Source organism: Rhinopithecus bieti, unplaced genomic scaffold, assembly GCF_001698545.2.
Source record: "Rhinopithecus bieti isolate Rb0 unplaced genomic scaffold, ASM169854v2 scaffold_25940, whole genome shotgun sequence".
NCBI lineage: Eukaryota > Metazoa > Chordata > Mammalia > Primates > Cercopithecidae > Rhinopithecus > Rhinopithecus bieti.
The window spans coordinates 5,494-31,009 of NW_016811810.1; the positions used below are offsets into that span (position 1 = coordinate 5,494).

Here is a 25,516-nt window from a genome sequence, read left to right on the forward strand (position 1 = left end):
CTTATGAGGGAATGTGGGTTTTTACGGGTTTGTTTTTTGTTTTGTTTTTTTTCTACAACAGCTGGAGGGGCCCTGCTCACAGCGGCCTCTATTCCTGTAAGCTACCCCCCATCACTCTAGGCAGACCCCCAACTGACATTCCTCCAGGCCTTGCAGTTGATCAGGGTTCTAACAGGAAGCAGTTGGACATCCAAGTGTTTCCTTCGAGGGAGTTCCTGAAGAACCTATTAATAGACGTAAAGGCAGAGTTAAGGGTACCAGGAATGGAGAGTGGGGCACCCGGGGTCTGGGAACCTTGGGAAGCGTCTTTCCACTTTGGAAGCTGCAGGGGTCTTAGGATAGGGGCTTGCTAGACACCAGAACGTGATGGACCACTCCTTGACAAGGCAGCAAGGGATTGAGAGTTCATAGGTATCTTGGTATCTTTCTCTCCACCCTTCCATCTTTTATCAGTGTCTCCCACTGACCAACTCCAAAGGGAAGCCAAAAGTGGCCTGGAAGATGCCATCCTAGAATCAGCCTCCCAGGCATAGAGCAGGAAAAGGTGGGCAGAGAACAGATCTAGAGAAAAGCTGGTATATACACCAGTAAGGTAACCCAGAGCTGAGCCTTGGAGCCTGAGTTCGAGTGCCAGGGCCAACCAGTTACTTTCTCCAAAGATGGAAAGTATCCTCTGTGTCCTAAGCTATCACACAAGGATAATGTCACCTATTGTATGGGGGCACTGAGGAATAAAAGAGTAGAGCATACTGGTATGTGTGTTGGGGAGAGTGGTCTGTCACCTGTTTGGAGAATGAGGGTAGGATTTTTTTCTACCCTTATGAGATTGAATTTGATCCTGTCACAACACATGTAAATTACCTGGCATAGCACCTAATATGAAATATCTTTTTTGGTTTCTGGACCCTGCTGCTGCTTGTGAGATTTTAGACTTAAGTAATTTGACTCAACCTCCCCTTTGGTAAATAAGGATTGTTATTTAAATCTGTCCCCCAAAATTCATTGTTAAACTTAATCCCCAACACAATGGTATTGGAAGGTGGGGCCCAATAAGAGATTGAGCCATGAGGGTGGAGACCCCAGGAATGGATTAACTCAAAAGTGAGTCTTGAGAGTGGGCTTTAAAATTTTGCAAGCTTGGCCCCTGGTGCCATCTCTCACACTCTTGATTCCTCTTTCCACCCTTTAGCCGTAGGATGACCCTTACCAGGCAACACCATGCTCTTGGACTTCCCAGCCTCCAGAACCATGAGCTAAATAAACTTCAATTCTGTATAAATTACCCAGTTGGTAGTGTTCTGTTATAGCAACAGAAAACAGACTAAGACAAGGATAAAAGTGGCACCTGCCAGATAGGTTCATTGTGAGGATTAAAGAGAGATTTAGAACATGCCTGGAACCTATCAAGCACCACATAAAGGCCAGCTGTGGCTATCACTTTTGTTGTTGCTGCTGGTATTAGGTTTAAATGAAATAACTCATGTAGGTCACTTAGTAGCCTCCCAAAAAACGACTAGCTCCATTTTACAGAGGAGGCACTTGCATAGCTTTTATATGTGTTAAACTTAGCTAGACTACAGTCCCAGTTATTCAATCAAATGCTAATCTAGATGTTTCTGGGAAGATACTTCATAGGTGTGATTAAAGGTCATAATCAGCTGACTTCAAGTAAGGAAGATTGTCCTAAGTAACCTAGGTGTGCCTGGTTCAGTCAGTTGAAAGGCCGTAAGAGCAGAGCTGAGGCTTCCTGGATGGAAAAGACATTCCACATAGGGATACCACTTTTGGCCCATGCCTGAGAGTCCCAGCCTGCTGATCCCGGAGGCCAGCCCTGCAGATTTCATACTTGCCTAGACCTCACAATCATGTAAGTCAACTCCTTCCAATAAATCTCTTAATATGTTTCCTAATGGCTCTGCTTCTCTGATGGGATACCTAGCTGATATAACCTCTGAGCCCTTGAGAGGGTGTAAGAAACTTGCCTAGGACTTGTTCTGCAAGAGGTGGAGAGCTAGAATTAGGATTCAGGCCTCCTGACCCCAAGCCCTGCTCTCTCCCATTAACTGTAGAAGACTGACTGTGTGGCCAGGGGGTGGCCTGATCTCCAGGGCTCACAGGTGAGCAAATATTAATTACTTCCCTGCCATTACCCCAAATGCTCCTGAACTTCATACCTCATTCCCTTTCCATGGCCAGCACTGTGAGCTGCATTCCAGAATAAAAGGCAGAGCCATTGGCTGGCAGGACAGGAGGAAGGGAGCAGCCCTCAAGGGCACCAAAGCCCCAGACCGTAGCCCAGGCCCCTGCACCTGCCTGCTCAGAGGACACCTTCGGAAAAATCCTTACCCCCAACATGCTAACTTTTCTTTAAAACAAGATGCCACGTGCCCCACCCCGCTTCAAAACCATCTATTCCTGGTGTCCCACTGGGGCGTTGCCATGGCAACAGTAAAAACCGGAGGCCCAGCAAACAGGGCTAATTTTCTTGATGGTTCTTTGGGGACTTCACTGCTCTCAAAGGCTATGCAAGCCAGCTTCATCTTCTCTGAGCACCAGTGAACAAAGACACTCCCTTCCTTTTCTCTTTACCCCAGACCCAGACCCTGGAGGCTGAGGATTCTAGCTGGAGGAGCCAGAGAAGAATTGCAGAGAATCCCAAGTTCTGATCGTAGGGTCAAAGCCAAGAGTGGATTCAGTACCCCCTTTGCAGTTTGGGCCAAGAGTCAGGATAGTGAGGTTCCCCAAGAAATAATCCAGAGCTGTTAACTCCTTGAAGGTAAAGGTGGGTGATTCTTCCAAGGGGAATGGTAAGAGCTAAGAGCTGCTGTGTCTGGTCACATCGGCAGAACCACATTCGAGCCAACCATCCTGTAATGCTAGGAAGTTAGATCACGGGACAGCTAGGGGTGGGGACTCTCATTCCACTCCAAGATTGCACATGTCAACAGCAATCACCACCCCAGGGTCCGGCCTTTCTCCAACTCATCCCTATTTATCAGTGTAAGTTGGCATCTGCACTAGGTACTACAGCATGTGATGGCAGGTCAGGTGAGTCTGCAGTGGATGTGAGAGTGGCTAAGAGGAGCAGAGAGGACACATGGACTGCACATTGCATCCTTGCCATGCTTTATTGACCCCACAGAGCAGGCATGTCAAGTCTGCACCAAAGCCCCAGACCTTATTGTCTTACCATTGTTAGCCATAACCCCTGCAAGAGAGAAATTGAATGAGATCACTGCATGGGGCATGCATTCTAACTCCTGGCCTCACAGACCCTGGGGTCCTGAAAAAGTGGGGAGGACCAGCAGGCAGGAGTTTGTTCCCTCTTCGTGCCCCCCACCTCCATGTGCCATTCTACAGATGTCCAACCTGCCTCCTGATTTTGCCAGAGACCTCTGGCTGAGCCAGGCTCAGCTGACCTAAGGCAAAGTCCAGGAGGATAAGGACAGCCAGAGGGGTGAGAGCATCACAGGGTCTGTTGCTGGGTGTTGGGAGGCCTAGGGAGTAGAGGCCATCTTCACATCCAAAGAACATAGCAGGGAATCAGCCACAGGGACCTCCTGGGCCGCGAGCTCAGATATGTTTCTGCCTGAAGCCTTAGCTCTCACCCATCAGCAGCTGGAATGTTCTTCCTGCCCCCATCTGTTCAAGCTCACTTTTCCAGTGGAGAACGGTCCTGACTGCCAATTGTGTACAGCCACCTGTTTCCTGCTGGGCTCCAAATCCCTTACTGTTTTTCTGTGTTCCATGATACTGCTTCAAACATATGGTATAATTATCTGTTATGGTTTTTTCTCACCCCATGATGGACTATAAGTTCCTCAAAGGCACTTGTGTATCTAATATTCACATCCTGAATCCCTAGAGTATAGTGTCTGGCTTATAATAAGCTCTCAATAACTTTCCTAAATGAGGTGGATCTTTAAGAAGTCTCAAAATTGAGCCCACCTTAGATAATAAATATGGTTTTGTGTAAAAGGGACTAGCATGTACTAACCAAACCCATAAGGCTCATCTGCCTTCCATCAAGGTAATACTCCAGCCTATTTGGGGTACAACTTTTGGTTAGTACCAAAGTCTCTGATTTGGCCTTTCCTGCATGGCCTTTGGCATAATAACTTTTAATTTATCTAGTGTTCAAAACAAAGGCTGCCGTACATTGTTGTACCGGTTGTACAGTGCACAGGTGAGCTCAACTAAGGTGACACAAAGAAGTGGAAATAGGGCCAACCCTCCCTAACCTGTGCTTCTGTGACCTGAAGCTGTGCCAGTGCGTGAACGAATGACTTTGTCTTCCACGAAGGTGCCACTGCTTCCTGGACCCTGTGCCCACTGGACAAATCCCAATAGAGGTGCATGTTTCCAGAGTGCATGTCATGCTTCAATAAAAGTTAAGTTTTGATTGGGGGGGGGTGGGCGGGAAACTTGGATCTAGAACTGCTTCCAGGAAAGGGATGAGTTGATATTGAACGGACCATAAAAAAATGGGGTATGGGGTGACCCCTAGATTTCTCCCTCATAGTAGGGCCATCCTCACTTGCTGAAGAGGCCCATTCCTTGGGGTGGGGGGATTGTCCCAGTAGGAAACCTGGCATCAGAAGGTGCCCAGCACAGTGTGTGGTGATAGAGCAATGCTCACTCCTAAGTTAAGAAAATACTTTCCTTTCCTAGATCGCTTACATTATCTTTCCCAAGATCTCTGCCTGGGCCAAGACTTGTACCTCGTTCTCCTGATGAGATGCTCTAGTGATGATCATAATGACATTTTGTCCACTTAGTCCAGGCTGTCTGGGTGCAGTGTGTCGAGCAGGCAGGGTCCACCAGGACACAGATGGCAGAGTCTGGCTGGGTAATTTGTGGATGCTTTAATGAAGGGACTATTTTCCAAAGCTCAGCAGAATATAAGGAAACAGTAAAGGATAGTGCCGTACCCAAGACTCACTTCCTTAGGCCAGGAAGAAAGGGCAGTGCAGAACCTGGAAACCAGAGGCAGTGTGGAGAGGGCCTCCTGGCAGAGGCTGAGGCCCTTGCTTTAGAAAACATCCAGACCACAGAGTTGCCACAGGGGAAAGGGAATAAATCCTCCCTCCCTCTTTCCTCCAACCTCTTGACTTCCTGCCAGAGCTCCGCATTGACCAAGCCTACACGGAAGCCACACAGGTTTGTTTCCATGGACACAGGGCATAGTGGATAAAGGCGGAGAGGGATTTGGAGGGGAGAATAGAAGATTCCCCCTACAATGAGTCAGGCTGCTAGAGTCTGTCATTGCATCCAAGCTCACCTGGTTTATTAAAAACTGATGAGCTTGTATTAGCCAGGAGAAGGGACAGGAGTGGATCTAGCCATGGGGGTGATTTCACCCAGGACTTAAGGACTCTTAGACCTTGCAAGATGCCTGAATGCTGGCTTCATCCCCTCTAGCCAGCTGCCTCGGGGACAGATAGCTCTTCCATCCAGTTCCTGTTAGGAAAGAATAGGGAGAGCTCCAAGTGGTCAATTTGTGACTGGAGTCTGTCCCCAGAGCCGCCCCTGGCCCAGAGGACACTCTGCCATCATTAGCTCAGCCTGCGTGAAGGTCCGCCCTCAGTCCTGGCTGGGGACGAGGTCTATTACCAGTGTACACGTTCTGCCCATTGCTGAGTGTGTATTCCAGAGATGCATTCCAGAACTTGGTCAGCAGCCACAGGGTGAGTTGGGAGACCCATGATATCCCCTTTGAGATGGACCTGAGCTACAACTCCATGCATCACCTCACTCCGTAATCACCTCCTCTGACTGCTAGATTCCGGGTCTCCTGGAATCAGTGTCAGTTCAGAGCCAGGATCTGGCAATCCCCAAAAAGTCTGATCTTTCTCCTTTCTCCCAGTGCACTGTGTCCCTAGTAAATGGCCATAGCTGCCTTCGAGAAAGGCTATGAGAAAAATTCACAGGATAAATGTGTGGCAGTGTACCAGGGTCCTTCCTCAGGGACACCAGGTCTCCCTTTCATTCAAGGGGTTCTGGGTCTGTACTCTGGCTCAAGTCTGGGCTATTGCAAGGAGCAGCAAAAAGGGGCAGGTGCCAGGCAAATAAACACACTAGAAGCCACTTTTCATGGTAGACGTACAGCCAACAGGAACACATTCCGGCATGCATACAGCTGAACTAAAAATAACCACAAAGTGTCTCAGAGTGCCTGGCACATAGCTGCATTTATTACAAGCATTACATACATTATCTCAGTAGGTGCTTTGACTCACAGGGAGATGTTAATAATTCCTCAAAAGCGCCCTGTTTACACGAGAAGCCTGAGGTTCAGCAAGGGTAAGCAGCAGGACCACCTGGCATCTGTATGACTCGGAGGCACTGAGCCTGGAAACAGACCCAGTCCCCGCCCCAGGGAGCACTGACCTTCCCCAGTCCCCGCCGGGCCCTGCAGGAGGGCCAGGTGAGACAGTTGCAGACGGGGGAACCCCACGGGGCGCAGGTTCTCTGAGTCTGTTTATCAACGCGATTCTTGGTTGGTGAGGCTGACTCATTTGAGCTGCCAGGCAGTAGACTTGAACTTCTCAGGCGATTTCCCCAACTGAGTGACAGACCTTCTAGCTCTGCGGCCCAGCCTTTAAGAGGTTGTCTGGGCTATGCCAGCGAGCCATGCACCTTGAACTCCATCCAAACCGTTCTCTCTTTGGATGAATGAGTCGGCTCTCAGGCAGACTTGGCAGGATTAGAATCACAGCTGAGGCTTGATTGGTTCCTTATAGCCACCAGCTCTAGACACGTTTTGAAAAGCGAGATCCGGATTTTTATCCGAAGCTGGTGCCATTCTAATTCAACCTTTGCCACTGCTGGTTAAGAGATGCTGAGGATCCAGGGAAGGATGAGACTGCCTCACTTACAGGAGAGAGCTGTTGCCGTCCTCTGATGGGGCTGCCCACACAGTCCTGTTTTAAGGAGGAAACACAAATAATTGAAAGTGAAAATCACATTTAAAATGGAAAAGGCTCTATGGACTAAATATTTCACCCTGGATGAGGGTGAAACTGGAGTGGGCAATACTTAACCCAGATAATTAAGACCCCCTGCTCCTGATGTAAGATTTTATTGCATGTTGGAATCTCTATAGAGACCCCTCTTACTGTTTGGGAAGATGATGTCAGCCAGTCATTAACTCATATTTATCATGAACCTGCATGCGCCAGGCACTGACCGCCTGAGGAACGGTGTCCCCAGGAACAAACATGGAGCAATCAGGATAGGCTGACAACGATTACGACATAGTGGCTTTGAAGGTGTTTTCTCACCGTGTGAGTCCAGCATAGGCCAGCTGGGAAGTCCCCACCTTACCTCCTCTTTTCAGGACCTGGGCTTAGCAGCCACTATCTTGAAACTTGCCTGTCAGTGAAACAGAAGGAAAGAAAATCCTGGAGGCTCTCTCACAGTTCAGGTTGAAGCCGGGAAGTGATCTGTGCCGCTTCACCTGTGATTCATCGGCCAGAACTAATTACATCACCGCACCTACCCAGGGGACCAGGAAGTGCAACCTTGACATGCCTGGAGGGTGCAGAGGTGGGAGGGGCTGCTGCACAGCCTTCCTGACCACAGGCATACAGGATGGGTTGGTGATGAATGCCACCAGTGTTCCAGGGAAAACGGATTCATCAGATTTGCTCAGGAACCCCTAGGTTGGCAAAGTTCAAATTTTTCTTTAAGACAGTAAATGCTGTGAGATATCTTGTGGTGTGGGTTGTAAATCTGCACAAAAGGGACTTAGAACACAGCAATGCCTGTTACATTTTTCTGGAGGGTGATGGAGGACCTTGTAGGACCAGCATGCTATGGAAAGCATTTTAGGAGATGCTCTGAAGATTACCGGAAAAGAACTTAGCACACAATGCCTACCACATGATGACAGGAACTACTTAGCACAGGTGATCTTCTATGTCTTACTTGATAATGTCTACTTGACCATTTGCAGATGAGCCAAGTGACCAAGGACATAGGGATACTAAATGGTAGGGCTCAGCCCTCTGGGTTGCTTGTGAGAATCATAAAACAAAGAAGTTCGGATACTGCTGATTCTAGAGCATAACACAGAGGTGCTCACATGCGAAGGAGCTCATTTGAAAATTGGCACCTGCAAACTGGAACGTCTACTGTTGTGGCTCTTAATTGATAGGATTTTCCACTTGCAGAAAGGGAGAGTAAAACCTTTGAAAACTCACATTCTTTACATGGTGGCGTATCGCTGCCAGTCATGACTTCTTTGTCACCGTGGTTTCAGTTGCCCTAGAGCATAACTGCTTTTTCCTCAAGTGTCCTGTTCAGGGACCTCACAAACAAGTATGCTGTGTATTCCTGCTCTGGTGTGCTCCTACAGCTCTCGTCAGACCGTCCCAAATGTAGCTTGCACAGAACTTAGTAAAAATCTAACCGCATGATGGAGGAACAAATCAAGATATGCAGAAAAGTATTTTAAGTGGCCGTTATTTCCCGTAACAGGTGCATGGTGATAACAGTGATGACAGTGATGAAGATTCCCTGGAATATGCTCCAAAGTCTCCTGCCTGCCCACTGCCCCCCATTCCTCATTTGGGCTGCAGCACAAGCCCCTGTGTGTTTGAATTGAATGACCAGCAGCAGGGGGATGGTGGGGAGAGGGGAAGGCGCTGATGTGTGGGGTTAGAATCTCAGGTGTCCTGATCAGAGTTCTCATTAGGGAGCAAAAGGAAGTTGTGGATCCTGCACTGATTAGCCAGGGACTCAAAAACGCCTCATCCACGACTGCCCTGGGTGTCCCTCTGAGCTGAGTGGGCCTTGGCTAAAATAACAGAAAAGACAAGAAAGGAATTCAGCCATATTATCCCTTGAAGATTCTGGAAAGCACAGAGTTCTTAGGAAGCACTAATCTGGTTCACTGAGGATAGAAACTCTTCCAAAGAGAAGAGAAACAGAAATTGCCTTAAGTCATAAACCAAGAGCCAGCCTGCTGTGGATCCCCCAGTCCACATTCTTGGAGCCACTGGACCCCAGGATGCAGTTTAGCAACAGGCCCTGCCTGAGTTGGACGGTTCCACAGCCTCTCTGAGCTCATGTCAGGGTGCTGGGGACCTCAGATCCATCTCTGAGCCAGGAAGTTCTCCTTCAGGGCCAGTGCAGGTCACGAGACTGTTTGGGGTAGGAGGAGCAGAGGAAGAGAAGGATGCAAGAGCCTCACTGGCTCTCCAGGGTGCAGACTGTGACTTCATCCCATCATTTAGGTATTCAGGGAATGCTGAAGGACTATTGTCTGCAGATGTGGCTCTAGGGTAGAGCCATGAATGAATAAAGCAAGTGAAAGTCCCTGCCCTATGGGGCTCATGCTCCCCTAGGGGAGACACAATAGACATGTCAAATGTTTAGTAGTGGCAGATGGTGATCAGTGCTAGAGCAGAAAGCAGGCTGGAGAGGCACCCTCCAAGAAGGTCACATCTGAGCAGAGACATTGGGACGGGAGAAGGTGGGGTGAAAAGAGCTGCTGGTAGAGGGAACAGCAGGTGGGGGTGCCATTGTGGGCGCATCTGCATGCCGTGGAGAGCACAAGCCGGGCATGCAGATAGGAGCAAAGCTGACCGGTAGGAAGGACCTGGCTTCTAGCCCAGGCATCCACAGAAGGGTTGAGGAGAGAAAGCAATCTGTCCTTATTTACATTTTAAGAGGATTTAAGACCCCAAGTCACAATGCAGAGAACGGAACACCCAGGAGTAAGTTTTTCCGTATGTAAATTAAGCCTCAATCACTAAGAATTAAAATTCTTACCAGGGCTCTGGCCCATCTGTTTCCTGGATGAGCCCTGGGTAGGTGCCCTGGGGGAAGCCAAACAGCTGAGCAGGTAAGCAGGGAAAGAGAAGGCATGGCCTCCAAGACAGGCAAAAAGCAGCCTGGCTTTGTGTGGCCAGGTTCAGGAACATGACCTGTGGCCATGGTCTGCTTTTGACCAGCATCTCCCATTAATCTCTGGGACAGCTGCTGCAGCATCACCTGAGTGCTCTTTAGAAATGCACCTTCTCAGCCCCATCCTAGATCCAGACTAAGGGCACGACCCAGAAACCTGTCTTCATGAGCCTTCCAGGTGGAGCTCGGGAGCCCCAATATTGGGCAGCTCCTATGGAGCTGGAGGGAGCAGATTTGCCTTCGATATAAAGAACACTGAGCACCTGTTAACTGCCTCGTTTTCCCTTCTTGTGTCCATACACACACCAGTGAAAAAGGGCAGCATGGTTTCTCATTTTAACTCAGATTCCTTGGCCACGAAAGAAAACAAAATCAGCAAATCTGGTCTCGGTTCAGTTGAGGTCAAACTCTTGGTTTGGTTTCATTGCCTTCTGGAAATGGTGCTCATCTACTTTCTGGTTCCTGGATCCAATTCAAGCTGCACAATATAACTGAGTCAGCACATAAAATCCAAGAAGGATAGTCTCGTATTTTAAGGCAAATTCCTTACTTGATCAAGGTTGTTAGGGGAAAGGCCTCAGAGCAGGCCTGTCCACAATGAGGAAGACCAAGAGCAAACAGGGTATACGGCCAGGACTGTCCACCTTGCTCTCTTTCAGAATGTGGTTTACAGGCAGGAAGATGAGGCATCAAAGCAGGTCTTGTCCAACCTTTCTCAGTGAAGAAAGACCAAGATACATTTGTAAACGTGCCATAGAGATTTTAATGGAAAAAAATTAGAAAAGTGCATTTGTACAACACCACATTAAATGATTTTTTTCTGTAAAGACATTGTAAAATATATACAGGGCTGCGTACCGCACTCGTTACAAAAGAAAGATGCAAACCCTTGTGTAAGTTACATACTCTACATGGGCTGGATGTCTACTTGGACTTGTAAACATTGGTGACTAGGTTTTTTAAATATTAAGTAAGCTGTGACAATAATAAATACATCTGATATTTGATGGTTGTCTCATTCTGTTGAACTTCAGAATGGCATTCTAAGGCCGTTTGTGAAGGTATGCCATCTCCGCAGACAGAGAAGGCCAGAGAAGATGAACAAAAGAAACAGAAGCAGTAGGCTCCTTTCGAATTTGGTTCTCTGTGGATGAGTTTGAACTGCTGATTTTTGCCAAATGTGATACAGCTTCCCACCAAAGGCCTGACACCTTGACCACAATAGGGCCCGTTCAAATCCCACTCACTAAGGTAGGAAGGTGGGTCCCTGCTAAGTGCCCAGGACCAACCATTTCATCCTCCTGGAATGTGAACACACAGTCCCAAGGTGATTAAGCCCATTTCTGCTAGAACTTTCCTGATTTCCATCACCCTCCCACAGGGAGTGCTCTGGCAGGCCTCTGGTGGCATCTTCACAAGAACCAAATCCAGGTCCCGTTACTGCACAGTCACAAAAATGCCCAGCAATGCTGGGGGCTGGAGAGGAGGAACACAAATCCAAAGACCCACAGATATCCAGTCAATGCACATGCGCACACATACCACAAATGGATGCACGAGGGTCCATATCCCCATACCCCACCCTCCCCAGGAGGCACCCCATGAATATATGCCAATCATTTTGACGGGTGTGAGTTCGGAACTAATTCAAGCTTAATTTCTTCCATGCCTGGAGTCACGACAAGTTTTCTTTCTTTTTGATGTTTTAAGGTACAAGGATACACAGTTGGCTGAAGTCAAAATTACTGTACATCTAAGAGGGATTATCAGCAATTTCTTGGCCTGCTGGGAATGGACTAGAAGTTTTTTCTCCTTAATTCAGTGGTTTAAGTTCTACTCATCTTTGACATCTCTGTCCCGTGTCTCTGTTTAACTGCAAGTTGCCTCAGCCATGTTTTTGGATATACCTGATATCTTAAAATCTCCCAAGTGGAGCTAATCTGTTTTCTTATTTAAATTTTAATCAATGAAATCAACAGTTTTGCCTAACCCAGTGCAATGTCTATTTAGTGGACATTTCTGATAAAGCAGAAGATGGACTGAGATGATCTCACAAGGTCCTTCCCCACCACACACACACAAAACGGCTGTCAAAATGCTATTTGTGGGCTGAACAAACAAATATATAATTAGCCTTTTTCAGGAGTGTGCTCCTCTGAGGAGCTATCAAATTATAGAGAAATTGTGTTAATTGTGGGTTCTGCTTCACTGGGTTCCCACTAATCGTGTTTTTCCTTTCATCATATTTTTCCACCCAACTTCTAAAATTCCAAGTGAGAAAGTAAAACAGTTGCTGAGACTTGTTCTGGTTCCCATTCCTGCTCCCTGCTCCTCGGCCTTGCTTCTAGACTCCGTGCACTGGGGAGGCTGTGGTCCGTTGGCATCTTAGTCCTGTGAGGGCAAGGACTTGATTGTCTAGCTCACCATCCTGGTCCCCTCTGAGGCTGACAGGCAGCACATGCTCAACGTGCACAGTCAATAGTGGCTGGAGAAACGGCTGAATCAGCAGCCGGAGTTGCACAAAGCGGCCCCCGGGAGCTGCCAGGCCCACTGTTGCAGCAGCTCATGCCTTGTAGATGTGTCATCTGGGAGAAGTGGACTTTGGTTCCCTGGAGCATGCTTTCACCCACACCACTGTCCAGGCGTCTGTTTCACTGGGGACTGGGTGCTGGGGTCATCAAGGAGACCCCATCTGATGGGAAAATCCAGCAGAAGGATCAAAAGTGCTCTGTGGGGACAGTCTCCAGTGAGAGGATAGGGAGTCTACAGAACTAATCTACCTGAAACAGGTGATGTCCTTGGGAGAGAGGATCTGGCCCCTGTGTAGGAACCCAACCCAGTGCTGGAAAGACTGGGCCCTGTCTCTCCCAATTCCCCCACTGAAATGTCAGTCCAGTATGTGACTACACTCTCACTTCATCCTCACCAGTATCTGCCTGGAAGACACCTGCCTCTTATCTCACCTGGCCATTTCATCTTTTGTAGGAGGGGAAAAATGACTTGCCAAGGCCAAGTGGTCCTACCACAGATGAGGAGGGAAAGGAACCAGAGTTGGGTGCTTACGAAGGCCCTTGATATCTACACCACCCAGTGCCTGGTGGCTAGAAGAGGCAAGGCTGTGAGCTCAGACTTTAAGAGGCAAAGACTCATGGCTGAGGCTTACAAGACCTCCCTCCTCAAAATCAAGCACTGCTCTCTGGATGCATAGAGGTCTACTGACTCCCCCTTCTGTTTCTCAGCTGGACCCTTCAGGTGCCAGAACCAACTGTCACCACATTAAGGGAGGTGCTGGTGACAAGAAGGACAAGCCCTGCCTCCCCACGGACTCCAGATTCCCTGCCACCCTGTGAGTCCCACACAAAGCTTCAGACAAAACCCAGGCACACCCTGGGGGCAGATTCCCACCCAGTGTTTTGGATGTTTTATCACAACAGCATCTGCAGAACAGGGGTTTCCACTCCCAGTCCTTCCAGAGCAGTCCTGTCTTCCAGATCCTTCTTTCACAGATGGGAAATGAAGGCTCGGGGGGGCATGTTTGCCAGATGTGTTTGAGCATCGCTGTGCTTCTCCAGCTCCTTGTCAGATCTACCTCCCGGGACAGGCGGCCAGCCTGGGTCACACCACAGTGTGGGAGGGTTCGGCAGAGGCTCTTCCACCCCCGTCGCAGAGCCCTGTCCTGTGCAGGGGCTGCTGCAGGCTTTGTGGGGCGGGGTGGAGGGATGCCTGCACCCTCTGGCCACATTCTACTACACAACGTACTGCATGCCGTACCCAGCTCAGGTCTCCCAGCCCACCCTTCAGGCCAGAGACCCACTACTGCTGGTCTCGGATCTGCCCTCTGGGGGCCACTGTTGTAGAGAAAAGATGGACAAAGCTCTGGGTGATTAATAACTAACAAAGGCTTCATCTGAACATGGCTCTTGGCTTATGGTTTTGTCTGTGGTGCTGAGCCCAGAGCTGGGCTTTTGAACCAGGTGAAGGAACTGGCAGACTCAGCACATCTTTTTCTGGCTGACCTGGTGCTCCTTCCTCTCTGATGCCTGCCCATGTGAGATGCCCACTCCCCCCGCCCCGCGTATGTATTTGATTGACCTGGAGATGACACCCTCTCCATCTTCCTCCTGAGACATGCCCCAATCTATGTCCCTTCCTTATGGCAATCTGAGGGACCCGTCCCACCCCGCCCCGCCAGCTTCAGGATAGGTACCTGGAAATGTGCAGTCAGGACACCTGACTTGGAGTTCCAGCTTTGCCACTTTCCTGAGCCCTGTCACCCCATATGCCAAGTGGGAGTGCTCGGCGCCCCCACCCCCCCCACCACTGAGCATGAAGAGTGAGAGTGTGCCACTGGGAAGAAACATCTTCACTTGCACAGTGCTACACTATAGGCAAGTCTAAGAGGTTTGGGCCCTAGCTGAGCTGACCGGAGGCAAGGCCCTTTGCTGGGCCTCCACAAGGCCCTTTGCTGGGCCAAGTGGCCCTCAGAAGGCAGTGGGGGGACATATTCTCCCAGGAAGCAAAGAGAACCCTGGAGTGAGGACAACCCAGAGGAAGACACAGCAGGGTGGAACAGCTGCTTCGGGCCAAGCCCAAAGGTAAATGCTGGGCAGGGGCAGGCCCCTCTCTCACCAGGAAGGGGTGAGCTCCAGGGGCCAGGCCTGTGGGCTGCTCTGCAAATACTGATGACTCACAGCTCAACTGGCTAAGGCTTTCTTCCTTTAGAGCAGGGTACCTCATGTGGTGAGGACGGGAGGAGAGCCTACCAAGAAATTAAGCAAAGATTGCAAAGGGCTGTTGGTTAATTAAGGATCCATGGATCCATATGTCATTAAAAAATAAAGCATCTGAGATTCACTTGCAACAGAAGGTGTCAGGGGACAGATTTTCCAATGCAGCTGAAGTCAGCCCAGCCAGTCCTCCCAGCCCATCCTCCCCAGACCGGCATTCTGTCCATGGTGGACACGGGCGGGGTGAAGTAGGCCTTGGGAGCCTGGCCAGACCCTTTAGTCTAGAAGTTAGAAAACTCAGGCCCAGAGGAGTGGGGTGCCTTGCCCTAGGCCACACAGCGAATCACAAAGAGAAAGTCTGAGTTTTGATTCCACCCATGTTCCCTAGACTTCTTTCCTGTACATCATCCCACCCTCACCCCAGCCTCTGCCCTCCCTCAGCTTCTACCACCCAAAGGCCTCATTTCAAAATCAAGCTCATATTTCTAAGTCCTGATGGGGTCAGCTTTGTACCCAGAGCTTCTTACCAGGAGCTGCTACCTCTGGGTCACCAGCACTCACCATGACAGTAGGCACTCCTGGATCATCTGACACCCTCAGAGGACCCTGTGCTGGGTGACAGACCCACAGAGAGGTCTCATCTCCTGGGGGTGGGGGGAGCAAGTACCTACAAGGCCTTAGCCAGCTTCAGTCCCAGAGGGCAGAGATGCAGGGGGTCACGATCACTGTTGTTCATGAAATCAATCAGGAAACAAGTTCCTCACGCCAAGTAAGCATAAGAACTTATTTTATACCACATTTTCCTTTTGTTAGTTTCATGCTAGTCTTTGGTAAAACCGGCAGAAGACTTCGTCAGGACAAGACCCCAGGATGCTTAAGTGAAAGACCAAGATCTTCTCCAGAAAGTTCCCCATATGCAAATTGGAGCTAATGTCCACCACCTGTCAAAGAAAAACAACCCACCCAACCAAGAGGCTATCACAGAATTCAAGTTTGGTGAGACTCCAGTATCTATTTTAAGAATTTTGTTATGGGCGGAGGACCCAGGAGGGACATCTAGATGGACAGTGCCTCCTGGAAAGCCTGAGACTCAGGCTATGGTGGTTAGAGTGCAGGACCTTAACATAAACTAACTTTGTGGGCACTAGGGAGCCAGGGAAGGTTCTTGAGCAGAAGAATGGCTTGAATGACTTAGGATGTGGCCAGCTTGTGGAGGGCCTTGAGATTTACGCTGTCTGATCTCTCCCAAGAGTGGCAGGATTCCACTGATGGTGGGATGGAATCTGTGCCCCCTGTACTGTCACACCCCTAGGCCTTGGCCCATGCCTTTGCCTGTGCTGTGTCTCTGCCTAAAATAGCACCCATTTGTTCCTCTAAGGCTCACCTCAATGATTTCTGAATCCCATTTCCCCAGTGAAGCCCTGCCTGAGTTCCTCAACCAGACTTGATCACTTTTTTGTTTTTTTCCCCCATAGTTTGATTTCAAGTCCAATGCCCCCAGAGTAACTTCCTCTGGGAGACATGGGCCTTGCTTTTATGAGAAATGCAAACATGTATAAGAACACTGGTGGGGTGCTTGGCACAGAGCAGGTGCCATTACATGTCATCACGTCACATCTAGTCTTCACAGGCACCCTTTGCAGTAGGGATTATGTATAATCTCCAATTTAAAAGTGGGGAAACTGAAGCTCAGAGAGGCAAAACCACCACCCACCTGTGAATGGCAGAGGCTGGTCCCAGGCGTGTGAGATGCCAGGGCCTGAGCAGCATCCACACCCCTACGCTGCTCTCTGGAGGCGAGAAGAGCGTGTGCTTGCCTCTCTCAAGGCCCCAGAGCTAGGGGTGGGCAGGAGCCAGGCCACAGAGGCTGGGGGTCCTGAGTCACTCATGGTGCATGTCCCCATCCCCTCGCAGCCTCCACCAGAAGTGTTGCCACAAGAAAACAGTGCAGACCCAGTTTCCTGATGACAATCCCATCACGGGGCCCAACTTCTTCAGAGCGACATCGCAAGAATGCTCCTGTAGTCTGGTGCCATCCCTGTCAGCCGCCTTATGAGAAACGCCTGGCGTGGCAGCTTCCAGCCCTGTTGTATGGGGCACACTCCACCCTGCCGGGCAGGTGCTGTTGAATCACCAACACTATGATGACCAGTTTTCTTCTCATAGATCTGGATTGGTTTCCAGGGATGGTGCAGAGGTGTGCATTGAGTTACCCTGTTTCCACTTCCGCAAGTTAAGACATGCCTCAATCACGGTGATGACTGGCCATTTGGGCAAGATGCCAGACATCTCAGTGCCTTTATTCTCGCGATGGTCCTTGCCTCCGGGGCACTGCCCAGTGCTTGCTGCTCCTGTGGCCGGGGCCACAGAAGGTTTGCTCCCCAGTGCGGTCGCTCACGACCAAAACAAGGACTAGGGAAGCCCAGAAGAGGACATTGCCAAGTCCAACAGGGAGCAAAAGGGTCAGGAGACACCAAAAGGAGGTGTGAGATGCTCTATCTCCACCTCAAAGCTGGAGAGCAACAGGGAGACCTTCCAGGTAGTGGGAACGGCACGGGCAAAGGCGCAGAGGTAGGAGTCTGCATGGACAAATCTTGATCAAAACGAAAGGTTACTTAGCCACAGCAGGGAGACTGCATCACGATAGCAGCACTGAGAAGGCTATAGAACTTGCCAGAGCAAAGATCTCAAGGACAGAGGTCACAAAGTATAGCCCTTAATGGCCAAGAGGCTGCCATAGCAAGTTACATTTTTATGATGACGAATGAGTGGAAGGGCTTGGCAGTCTCTACTCCTCATTGAGGAGCTTTGGGGGGCGGGTGCCGAAACAGCCCAGCTGGCTTGCGGGGACCCTCGCATCAAGCATTTCTCTGGGCTTCCCATCTATGCGTAGCTGGACCATCCCCACAGGTGTTTAGGGGAATGAGTAGTGGCATTCGCCCAGCACAGCAGAGGTCCACGTGAGAAGGCAGAAATCCCGAAGCCGTGTTCGGCTTTGGCAGACCCAGCATCCACGGACGCCTCTCTTGGATGTGCAGTTAGTTCCCCTGACAGAGGAAAACAACATTTAATACGACTTATTTATCCACACTGAAAGCAGTTACCACAGAGGTCCCCAGAGAGCCAAACATCAAACGCATAAATCACGGCTGCTTGACATCAACTCTGGTTTTTTTTTTTTTTTTTTTTTTGCCAAAAGTGTCTTAACCTGAGGAAACAAGCGGAGGAGATCACGGGGCATTATTCTACAAGACCCTGGCCGGGACTCCTCAAAAAGGCCAACATCATAAAGACAGAAATGGTGACGGGGACGTCCTATTCAGGGGAAGTCTGGAACAAGACAAGCAATTGTGGGAGGCGGTCTTGGGTTGTATTTTACACTCAAGCTCTTGACATTTTTGGGACAATTGGGGATTTACATACAGATTGTTCCAGACAATAATGTATGAATGCTATGTTTCTTAGGCGTGACAATGGCACCATTAGGAAAGTGCACTTGTTCATGGCAGACAATTTCTTCTCTGGCTGAACCCCTGAAAAGTTGCAGACATGACGTGTCGTCCAAACATCTGAGTGAGAGCTGGGGAGCAGGGTGGCAAAGTATTGAGGCTGGGGGGGTCTGGGCGAGAAGTCTAGGGAAGCTCATTGGACCATTCTTTGTAATTCTGGGATCTTCAACACAGAAGGTCAGTGTGGGGGACCGTGGTCATAGACTTCCTGTTTTCCTGAATCAGCAGCCTCTATTGGGTGTGGTCGAGAAAGAACCACATAAAATGGATTTATGCTCAGCGCTTTGGGGAGCCCGGAATGTACCTGGCCTTGGTTTGTGATAACCATGGTGCTCTCTGCTATTGCCGGTCCCTCTGCATCTTCCCAGCTCCCCATCCCCTGCCAAACAAAGTGATTTTTGGCTTTCTTCTGGGTGGCTCAAGCTTCAAGTGTGCCCAGGGATCAGAACATCCCGGCCAAATGCTTTTGTGGGTCAAATTGGTTTTGTGCTAAGTGCCCATAAATCTTGCCCAAGCTGTCTTGTTATGTTGATGGGGAAGCCCCAGAGGCCCCAGGAGCGAAATGACTTCCAGGAGCTCAATGGAGCACAGCACAATGACAGGTCCCCCGCCTGCCACCCTGTCCCCATCTAGGGTGTTTCCAGGGTCCTGTGCTGGCCACAACTCTGGAGGAAACCCACTTTGGACCCCCAGGCAGCTGGCCCGCATGGGACAGACCCCAAGTCATACCACTTTCAGAACAAAGTCAGTTTGCCAGAGTGCCTCATTGATGACAGGGCCAGTGCACTGATAGGACGGGGGCATGTGCCTCTGCAGAGGGCTTCAAAGGGTATCTTGGGGCCTGTCATTTAAAAAAAATCACCATTACAAAAAGAAATGGAGCCATAAGCCTCAGTGATGGTGGTTTTTTGGTCATTTTCTCCTTGCTCACCTCCCTCTCCCGGCCAATGTGCACAGACAAGGGAGGCCTCTGAGAAACCCTGTTCTTCCCTCCAGCTTCCAGCTGTAAGTGATTGCCAATGAGAAACAGGACACATTGGCTTCCAGATATGGATGTGGCAGAGAAAAACGACCTGCCTAGGCTTATCTGTGAGCTGCTCATACTGTCCCAAAGTTCTCTTAAGGCCCTGTGCACAGATAAGGAACAGGTGAGCTGAGATTCATCAATCTCTCTCCCGTTGATGGGTGGGGTTTTAATGAGCACCTCCCAAGGAGGCTTTTGTAGGCAGTGGTCTAAGTCTATTTGCCACCTCTCCTGAAAGGATGATGGACCCGGGGGGAATCCTGGGCTGCAAATGAGCTGCTGTGACCATGCCTGAATGCAGGCATTCCCCTCCCAATCAGCCATGCACAGTGGGAGCGTGCAGATGCTTCCAAGAGGGTTCACATTTAGAGCCAGGCAGCCCCCTGTACTTAAGGGGCTGTTGCCAGGGTTTCAAGACGAAGCAGTGCAGGTGGAAAGAACAGATCTGATACTAGCTGTAGGGATAATCAAGTATCTCAAAACCCAGAGGGGTTCAGTCCTACATAAGAGTCTAACAGGCGGAAGGCCAACACAGCACTTTCCACCCAGGATGGGTACAATGAGGATTATAGCAGGATGGTCTCTAGCAAGTGTTGCCCCCAGGGGTCTTAGAGATATTACTCTCACTTGACTTCTTTTCAACTAAGAGCTCTCAATCTTCTGTCCACTCCAAATATAGGAGGAAGGAGGGCAGTGGTACTAATGATCCCTAAGTACCTACAAGGTATGCTGATTTCTAGGTACTGGATGGTGGGCTGACTTTGGGTGATTCTGGTAGCACGTGGCTCTTCCTGAGCTCATTCTAACAGAAGTTGATCCCTACATCCAAGCAGACTGCTGTGACTTCGACCCCCTTGCTGAATGGCCATGGTTAACAGGGAGAAGGGGATGAGAATCACTTGGATGAAGGAAAGAAATTACTAGGTGCAAGAGGGAGGAAGACCTGGGGCTAAGAAACTAAAATCACCCAGCAACAAGAGATCTTCAGAAGGCTGTAAGCAGCAACAGAATTAGCCAGGAAAATGGTAGAGAAATCAGCGGGAAGACCTAGATTATACCTCTGTGACCTTTAGGTAAGTGTTCACCTTCTCTGGACCTCAGTGTCCTCCTCTGAAAATAAAGGCTATTCAGTGAGATGACTTTGGACCAAACTTCCTCCTGGCTTTGAGTATCTGATTGTAATGCTGATTGAGTGGTAGAAGTTGGGCATCTCTGTTTAGTGTTTTATTAAGAGAAGAAAGAACCCTGAACCTTTAACTGGGCCCCTGCCCTCCCTACTCTGAGATCATTTCATGATATACCTAGATAACTCCTTGGCCAGACCACAGTAGGGAAGAGATGGACCATCTGAGCAAAAGATGAACATCACCAAGCAAACCAAGGTTTGCCTCCATCCCCTAAACACTGACCATAAACAAGGATGTTTAACTTTGAAAGAGAAGACTCAGTGACCATCCTTCAAAGGGCTAAACCAGTAGCAAAGAGAAGACATAGGAGGGAAATAGAGCCAAGATAAATTACAGGTTGCCTCAGATACTTATGTCAGTGGTCATGTGAGGAGAAAAGACTTCATCCTATAATCCTTAATCCTATAGAATAGAGAATGTTTTTTACAGTTCTTGGGAATAGAGAAGCTCCTTGTTACTTGAGGCATTCAAGCAGAAGCAGGGCTCCTATATGACCAACTTGACACAGATAGTGTAGTGTGGAAACCAGCTCTGTATGCGGGGTGGACTTGGTGTCCCTTTAATTGGCTCCAAGGGCCTGCTGCATGCCCCCAGTGGGGAAACAGGCAGGTGCCCTCCTCTGAGGGCTGAGTTAGGACATGGTGGCGTGAAGTCAGCTCCTTGGACTCTCCTGGGCTCCAGACTGAGACACCTGTCTCAGTTCTGTCAACAGCCAGCCTGTGACACTGAGCAAATCACCCTCTCAGTGCCTTGGTGTCATCATAGATCAGCTCACACCCCCCAACCATTTGAAGGCACCTCTTACAAAGGTTTTCATGAGAATCCCACATTTATTCCAGGCACACTCTTCTGAAGCAAAGCCTTCTGCAAATGCATTAGGGCTTTTATACCTCTGACCCCCTAGCGTCAACAATCTCATCCAAGAGAAAAAAAAAAAGTGAAAAGAACTTGCTATTCTCTGGACAGATTTTAGAGCCCCAAGTAGGGCCTCCCATAAAACAAAATCTTAAAACAAGTAAATCAATAAAGACCTTGAAGGTTGAGAACTGTCAACTTTGGCCTAGAGAATCTGAGGTTCGCAGACTCCTTCGAAGGCCCTGTGTCCTGGACGAAGGGGAAATTTCAACATGGGATGTAGCATTAAAGTACATGCACAGCCTTTTCAGAGGAGTCTTGAATGCTCCAGTGTTTCAGCCCATTGGCCCAAATGCTTGGGACTGGTGGCATTCAGATGTTGTCTCCTTTAAGAAATCCTGTAGGTCTACTCTTTCTAGGGAGCAAAGCCTCCTTTCTGGGAGATCTCGTTGGGGCCTTGAGACAGGCCAGTAAACGTGTTCCTTCTGAGTACAGCCAAGGTCCATTTCCATGCAAGAGCCATGAACTTCGTTTACAAAAGAGGAATGGGAGGATGGATGAATGGGTGATTTTTAGAAAATGGCAGGGATGGTAATGAGGGAAATTAAAGTCCCCTCAGTGAATCTGGAGGTCAAACTGTCCTTAAATCCTGTTACTATAAGAGCCTCCAATGTGCCATATTCTACAGCCTGATGACTTTGGGGTCATCCCCTATTGAGAGCAGGGAGGAATTTCTACACTACTCAGACAAAATTGTCCCCTGAGATTGGCAAGTTCCCAGTAGGCCAAGACAAAGCTCCTTGCCTCTAAACTCTTCCTGAGACCAATGTGAACTTTCCCCTATTTACAAATCAAATGCAATTAGAGACGATATTTCTTGAAATAGATATGTATTTTTAATGAGGAATGCCCTGTCACTTTTCATTAGGAAAAGGAAACACAGCCACATACTAATACCCATTCTCACCCAAGCATTCCAACACAATAATTCTTATTTATGCAGGTAGGTGCTGCACAAAATCATCAATAAGAGGAAAATAAAATAGATACTCTAGGGTTCCAACAATTTTCCCATTTCCCCTGACAATTCCAGTTGCATGGTAAATTGTTGGAACTGGAGGTGACAAAATTAAAAATGTCTTTTATAAATTAATGTTACTGGCTTTGGATTATTCCATTTCTAGTTTTCTTGTTGATAGTGCATACCAGTTTAACAAAGTGCATGCTTTTAAAAAAATGTTTGAACTGGCAAGCTAAAATGATCTGGGTTTTCTTGCCCACCCGCCCCCTAAAAAAAACCTTAATATAATTTAGAACCTAGCATTTAGAAAACATGGCCATGACACATCAGGGATAAGGATTGCTCATGAAACATGCTTGATTTGGCAAAAGATGATAAATCTAAAACCTTGTGGGTTTTGTCTTTCCGTTTTTGTTTGGAAGCAGCCAAAAGCAGGCTATGATGTATGATGGGAAAGAAAAAGGAATACCTAATACTTCCCGGTTTGTCACGACACATGTGCACACAGAAGCACACACAACACACGCACACAGCCACTCAGTCCTTAGGGAGGAAAAGAGAAAGGAGTTAGGTCAGAGACACCACTAAGGGTGGGCGATTGAAGGCTCTGAGCGTGGTGTGCAGCTTTGGGGTGGGTATCCTCTCAGCTCTCTCCGTGGTCTTGGTCTCACATCTGTCCCAGGAAAACCACTGCAGAGATGGGGCGGGTGGGGTGAGAAATGTAAGGCATAGTCTGCTGGGAAGGAAGGAGGAGATCCATGCTTCATGCTCAGATGTGAGTTTCAGAGGAGGATGGGCCTGTATTTCCCTTTGGCCTGCTCTGTCTGGCTGGAAAGGTGGGGGAAAATGAGACCAAGAGACCAAGAAAGGAGGAAGGAGAGAAAGTAATAATGATGACAATAATAATAAATAAATAAGAAAAGACGAGTTGGACCAATGGAAATTAACACCAACTATGACAAATGACTTTTCTGTCCCATTTCCCTCCCCACACCTAAACGGACTTCCGGCGTTTCATCAGCCTCTGGTGGTCGGTAAAGCTGTGTAACCCAGGAGAGATGGAGCTAATAGGAGATGGGAAGAGGCTGTTTTTTAATGTGCTTGGTGAGATCTCCTCGATCTTGTAAGAGATGGAGTGGAAGTAGTGGGGGGCAAGCTTGGCGCTGAAGGAGTTCTGAGGAGCCGCTGAGCGGCCACCATAGTCCTGCGAGCGGTAGCAGGTGCAGGAGCACACAGACTGCAGGTCCGCGACGTCCGCCTTGTACCTGGGCCGGCTGGGACGTGGCTCCTCAGGGATGTGAATGACCATGCTGTTGCGGTTTCCGGCGAGGGATGCCCTCTCTTCGGCATCCCGCCGCTCATCCTCACTGTTCATGGTCAAGAACCTGAGGACCACCAGGTTGAGGAAGGCCCCGATGACCGTCAGCCCCACCAGGATATACATAAAGCTAAAGGCCACGTAGAGTGGCTTCTTCTGCAGGGCGCCCTTGGTCTGCAAGGCCACGTAGTCCCCGAACCCAATGGTAGTCAACGTGATGAAGCAGTAGTAGTAGGCGTGGAAGAAGCTCCACTCCTCGCACTGGGAGAAGGCAGCCGCCCCGATGCACAGCGTCCCCATGCAGGAGAAGAAGCCCACAGTCACCATGTTCTCCATGGACACGTCAGTGTTGCGCATGCCACAGCACTTCTTGATGCGCTTCAGCAGGTAGCGCACGAAGGTGTTCATGCGCTCGCCCAGGCTCTGGAACATGACCAGCGTCAGCGGAATGCCCAGCACGGCATAGAACATGCAGAAGGCCTTGCCCGCATCGGTGCCAGGTGCAGCGTGCCCATAACCTGTGGGGAGGGGACGAGAAGAACAGGGAGAGCAAGTGAGGAGGGGTCTAGAGGTTGGGGGAAGCAGGGGTCGATTTGGTGCAGTGCAATGCAGGGGGACCTGGTATGCTTCAGTTGGGCTGGAACTGGGGGAATTTCCTCTGCAGGGTAGAAGGGCATGGCCATATCTTGGAGGAAGGAGAACAAAGGAGAGCCAGTTTCTTAGAAGTCACATGAGGTTGGGGGATGGCAGTAGGGGTAGGAACATTTCAGTAGGGAGGGGATTTGGGATGTTATAACCTGGGATGGAAGGGAAGAGAAAAACAAGGAAGAATCAATGTCACTTGGGATATGCCACTGAGAGGGGATGGAGGGGCATTCCAGTGCCATCTTGGAGCAACGCAAAGGCTTTAAAAAGATAAAAGCAGATTCACTACTAAGAACTCCAAAAGTACCAAGCCCAAGGGAGAAACCTCTCTAAGTCCACTATGGATTGGCATGAAGAGTAGATTTTCAAAGAATGATACCCACCATGGACCAGGCACAGTGCTAAATCCTCTTACACACATCACCTCATTCTAGCCTCTAAACCATCATGAGTCCAACCTCACTGACAAGAAAACTGAGTTAGTTACTTAATAGCAGGGTAGCCTGATTTCTTCAGAGTTGGGATTTCAGCCCAGAGTTTTCAACTGCCAAGAATGAGGCTCAAAAGCAGAGACTTTGAATCAAGAGAGGCGATTGCAGAGTGAGACATAAATGCCACAAAGGCATATTTTTAAAATGTTTTGTTCGCTGCTGTATTCCCCCATACCTAGAAAGTAAAATATTTAATAAAGGAATGAATAAATTTGCACCACTCTATGAATGGAGCCTGGATAGAAATGAGGAGACAACCCTTAAAGACCTTATGTGTGTAAGTACTTTTGAAATTCTTGATACAACTTCATTGCGTGGCTGCTGCAGGGAATCCAAGTGAAGTCTTTATTTCCTCACATTCAAAATGAAGGCAATGATGTTGAATAGGTGAAGTCAGCTGCAGGGTCACCCAGCTGGTCAGTGACAATGTCAGAACCAGGATGGGCTCTTCCCAATATGGCAGAAGGAACAAGGGACTCAGTAGGTTCAAACTGTGGCACTAACACTACCCAGAATAAAAACCTGGATCATGGACAATATTTGGACTGAAATTTTGAAGGATGTACCTGGTCTTCCAATATCTAAAATCCTGCCCATCAAGACAGATTTCCCTGACGTAACCCTGTCACATGTTCATGGTCACTTAGATTGCTTCTTTACCTTGGGTTCCATAAGCTTTTCCAAACCCATGTGTCTTTATCTGTTACATGGGATAGGTGGCATTGTATGGATCTGCCGAGATCAGACTGCTCCTAGCCCAGAGTCTGATACACAGTAGGCATCTACCAGACCCCAGGATCCTCTACCACTGCCTCTTGCAGGAAGCT

At 49.0% G+C, this 25,516-nt stretch overlaps 1 protein-coding gene across 3 annotated transcripts in view; it reads right to left on the bottom strand.

The window, feature by feature from the left end:
• Window positions 1–6,166: 6,166 nt before the first annotated feature.
• Window positions 6,167–25,516, bottom strand: part of KCNK9 (potassium two pore domain channel subfamily K member 9) — a 107,224-nt gene continuing 87,874 nt past the window's right edge. The window contains exons 2-4 of one of the 3 annotated variants that reach the window (XM_017895165.1): window positions 23,501–24,071; window positions 16,354–17,686; window positions 6,167–6,923 (exon numbers count right to left, since the gene is read on the bottom strand). In XM_017895165.1, coding sequence (XP_017750654.1) covers window positions 17,554–17,686; window positions 23,501–24,071 — 704 coding nt within the window. In that variant the 3' untranslated portion in view covers window positions 6,167–6,923; window positions 16,354–17,553. Of the gene's footprint in view, window positions 6,924–16,353; window positions 17,687–21,390; window positions 24,072–25,516 lie in introns of those variants that run through there. The other 2 variants (XM_017895163.1, XM_017895164.1) reach the window with 2 other exon arrangements.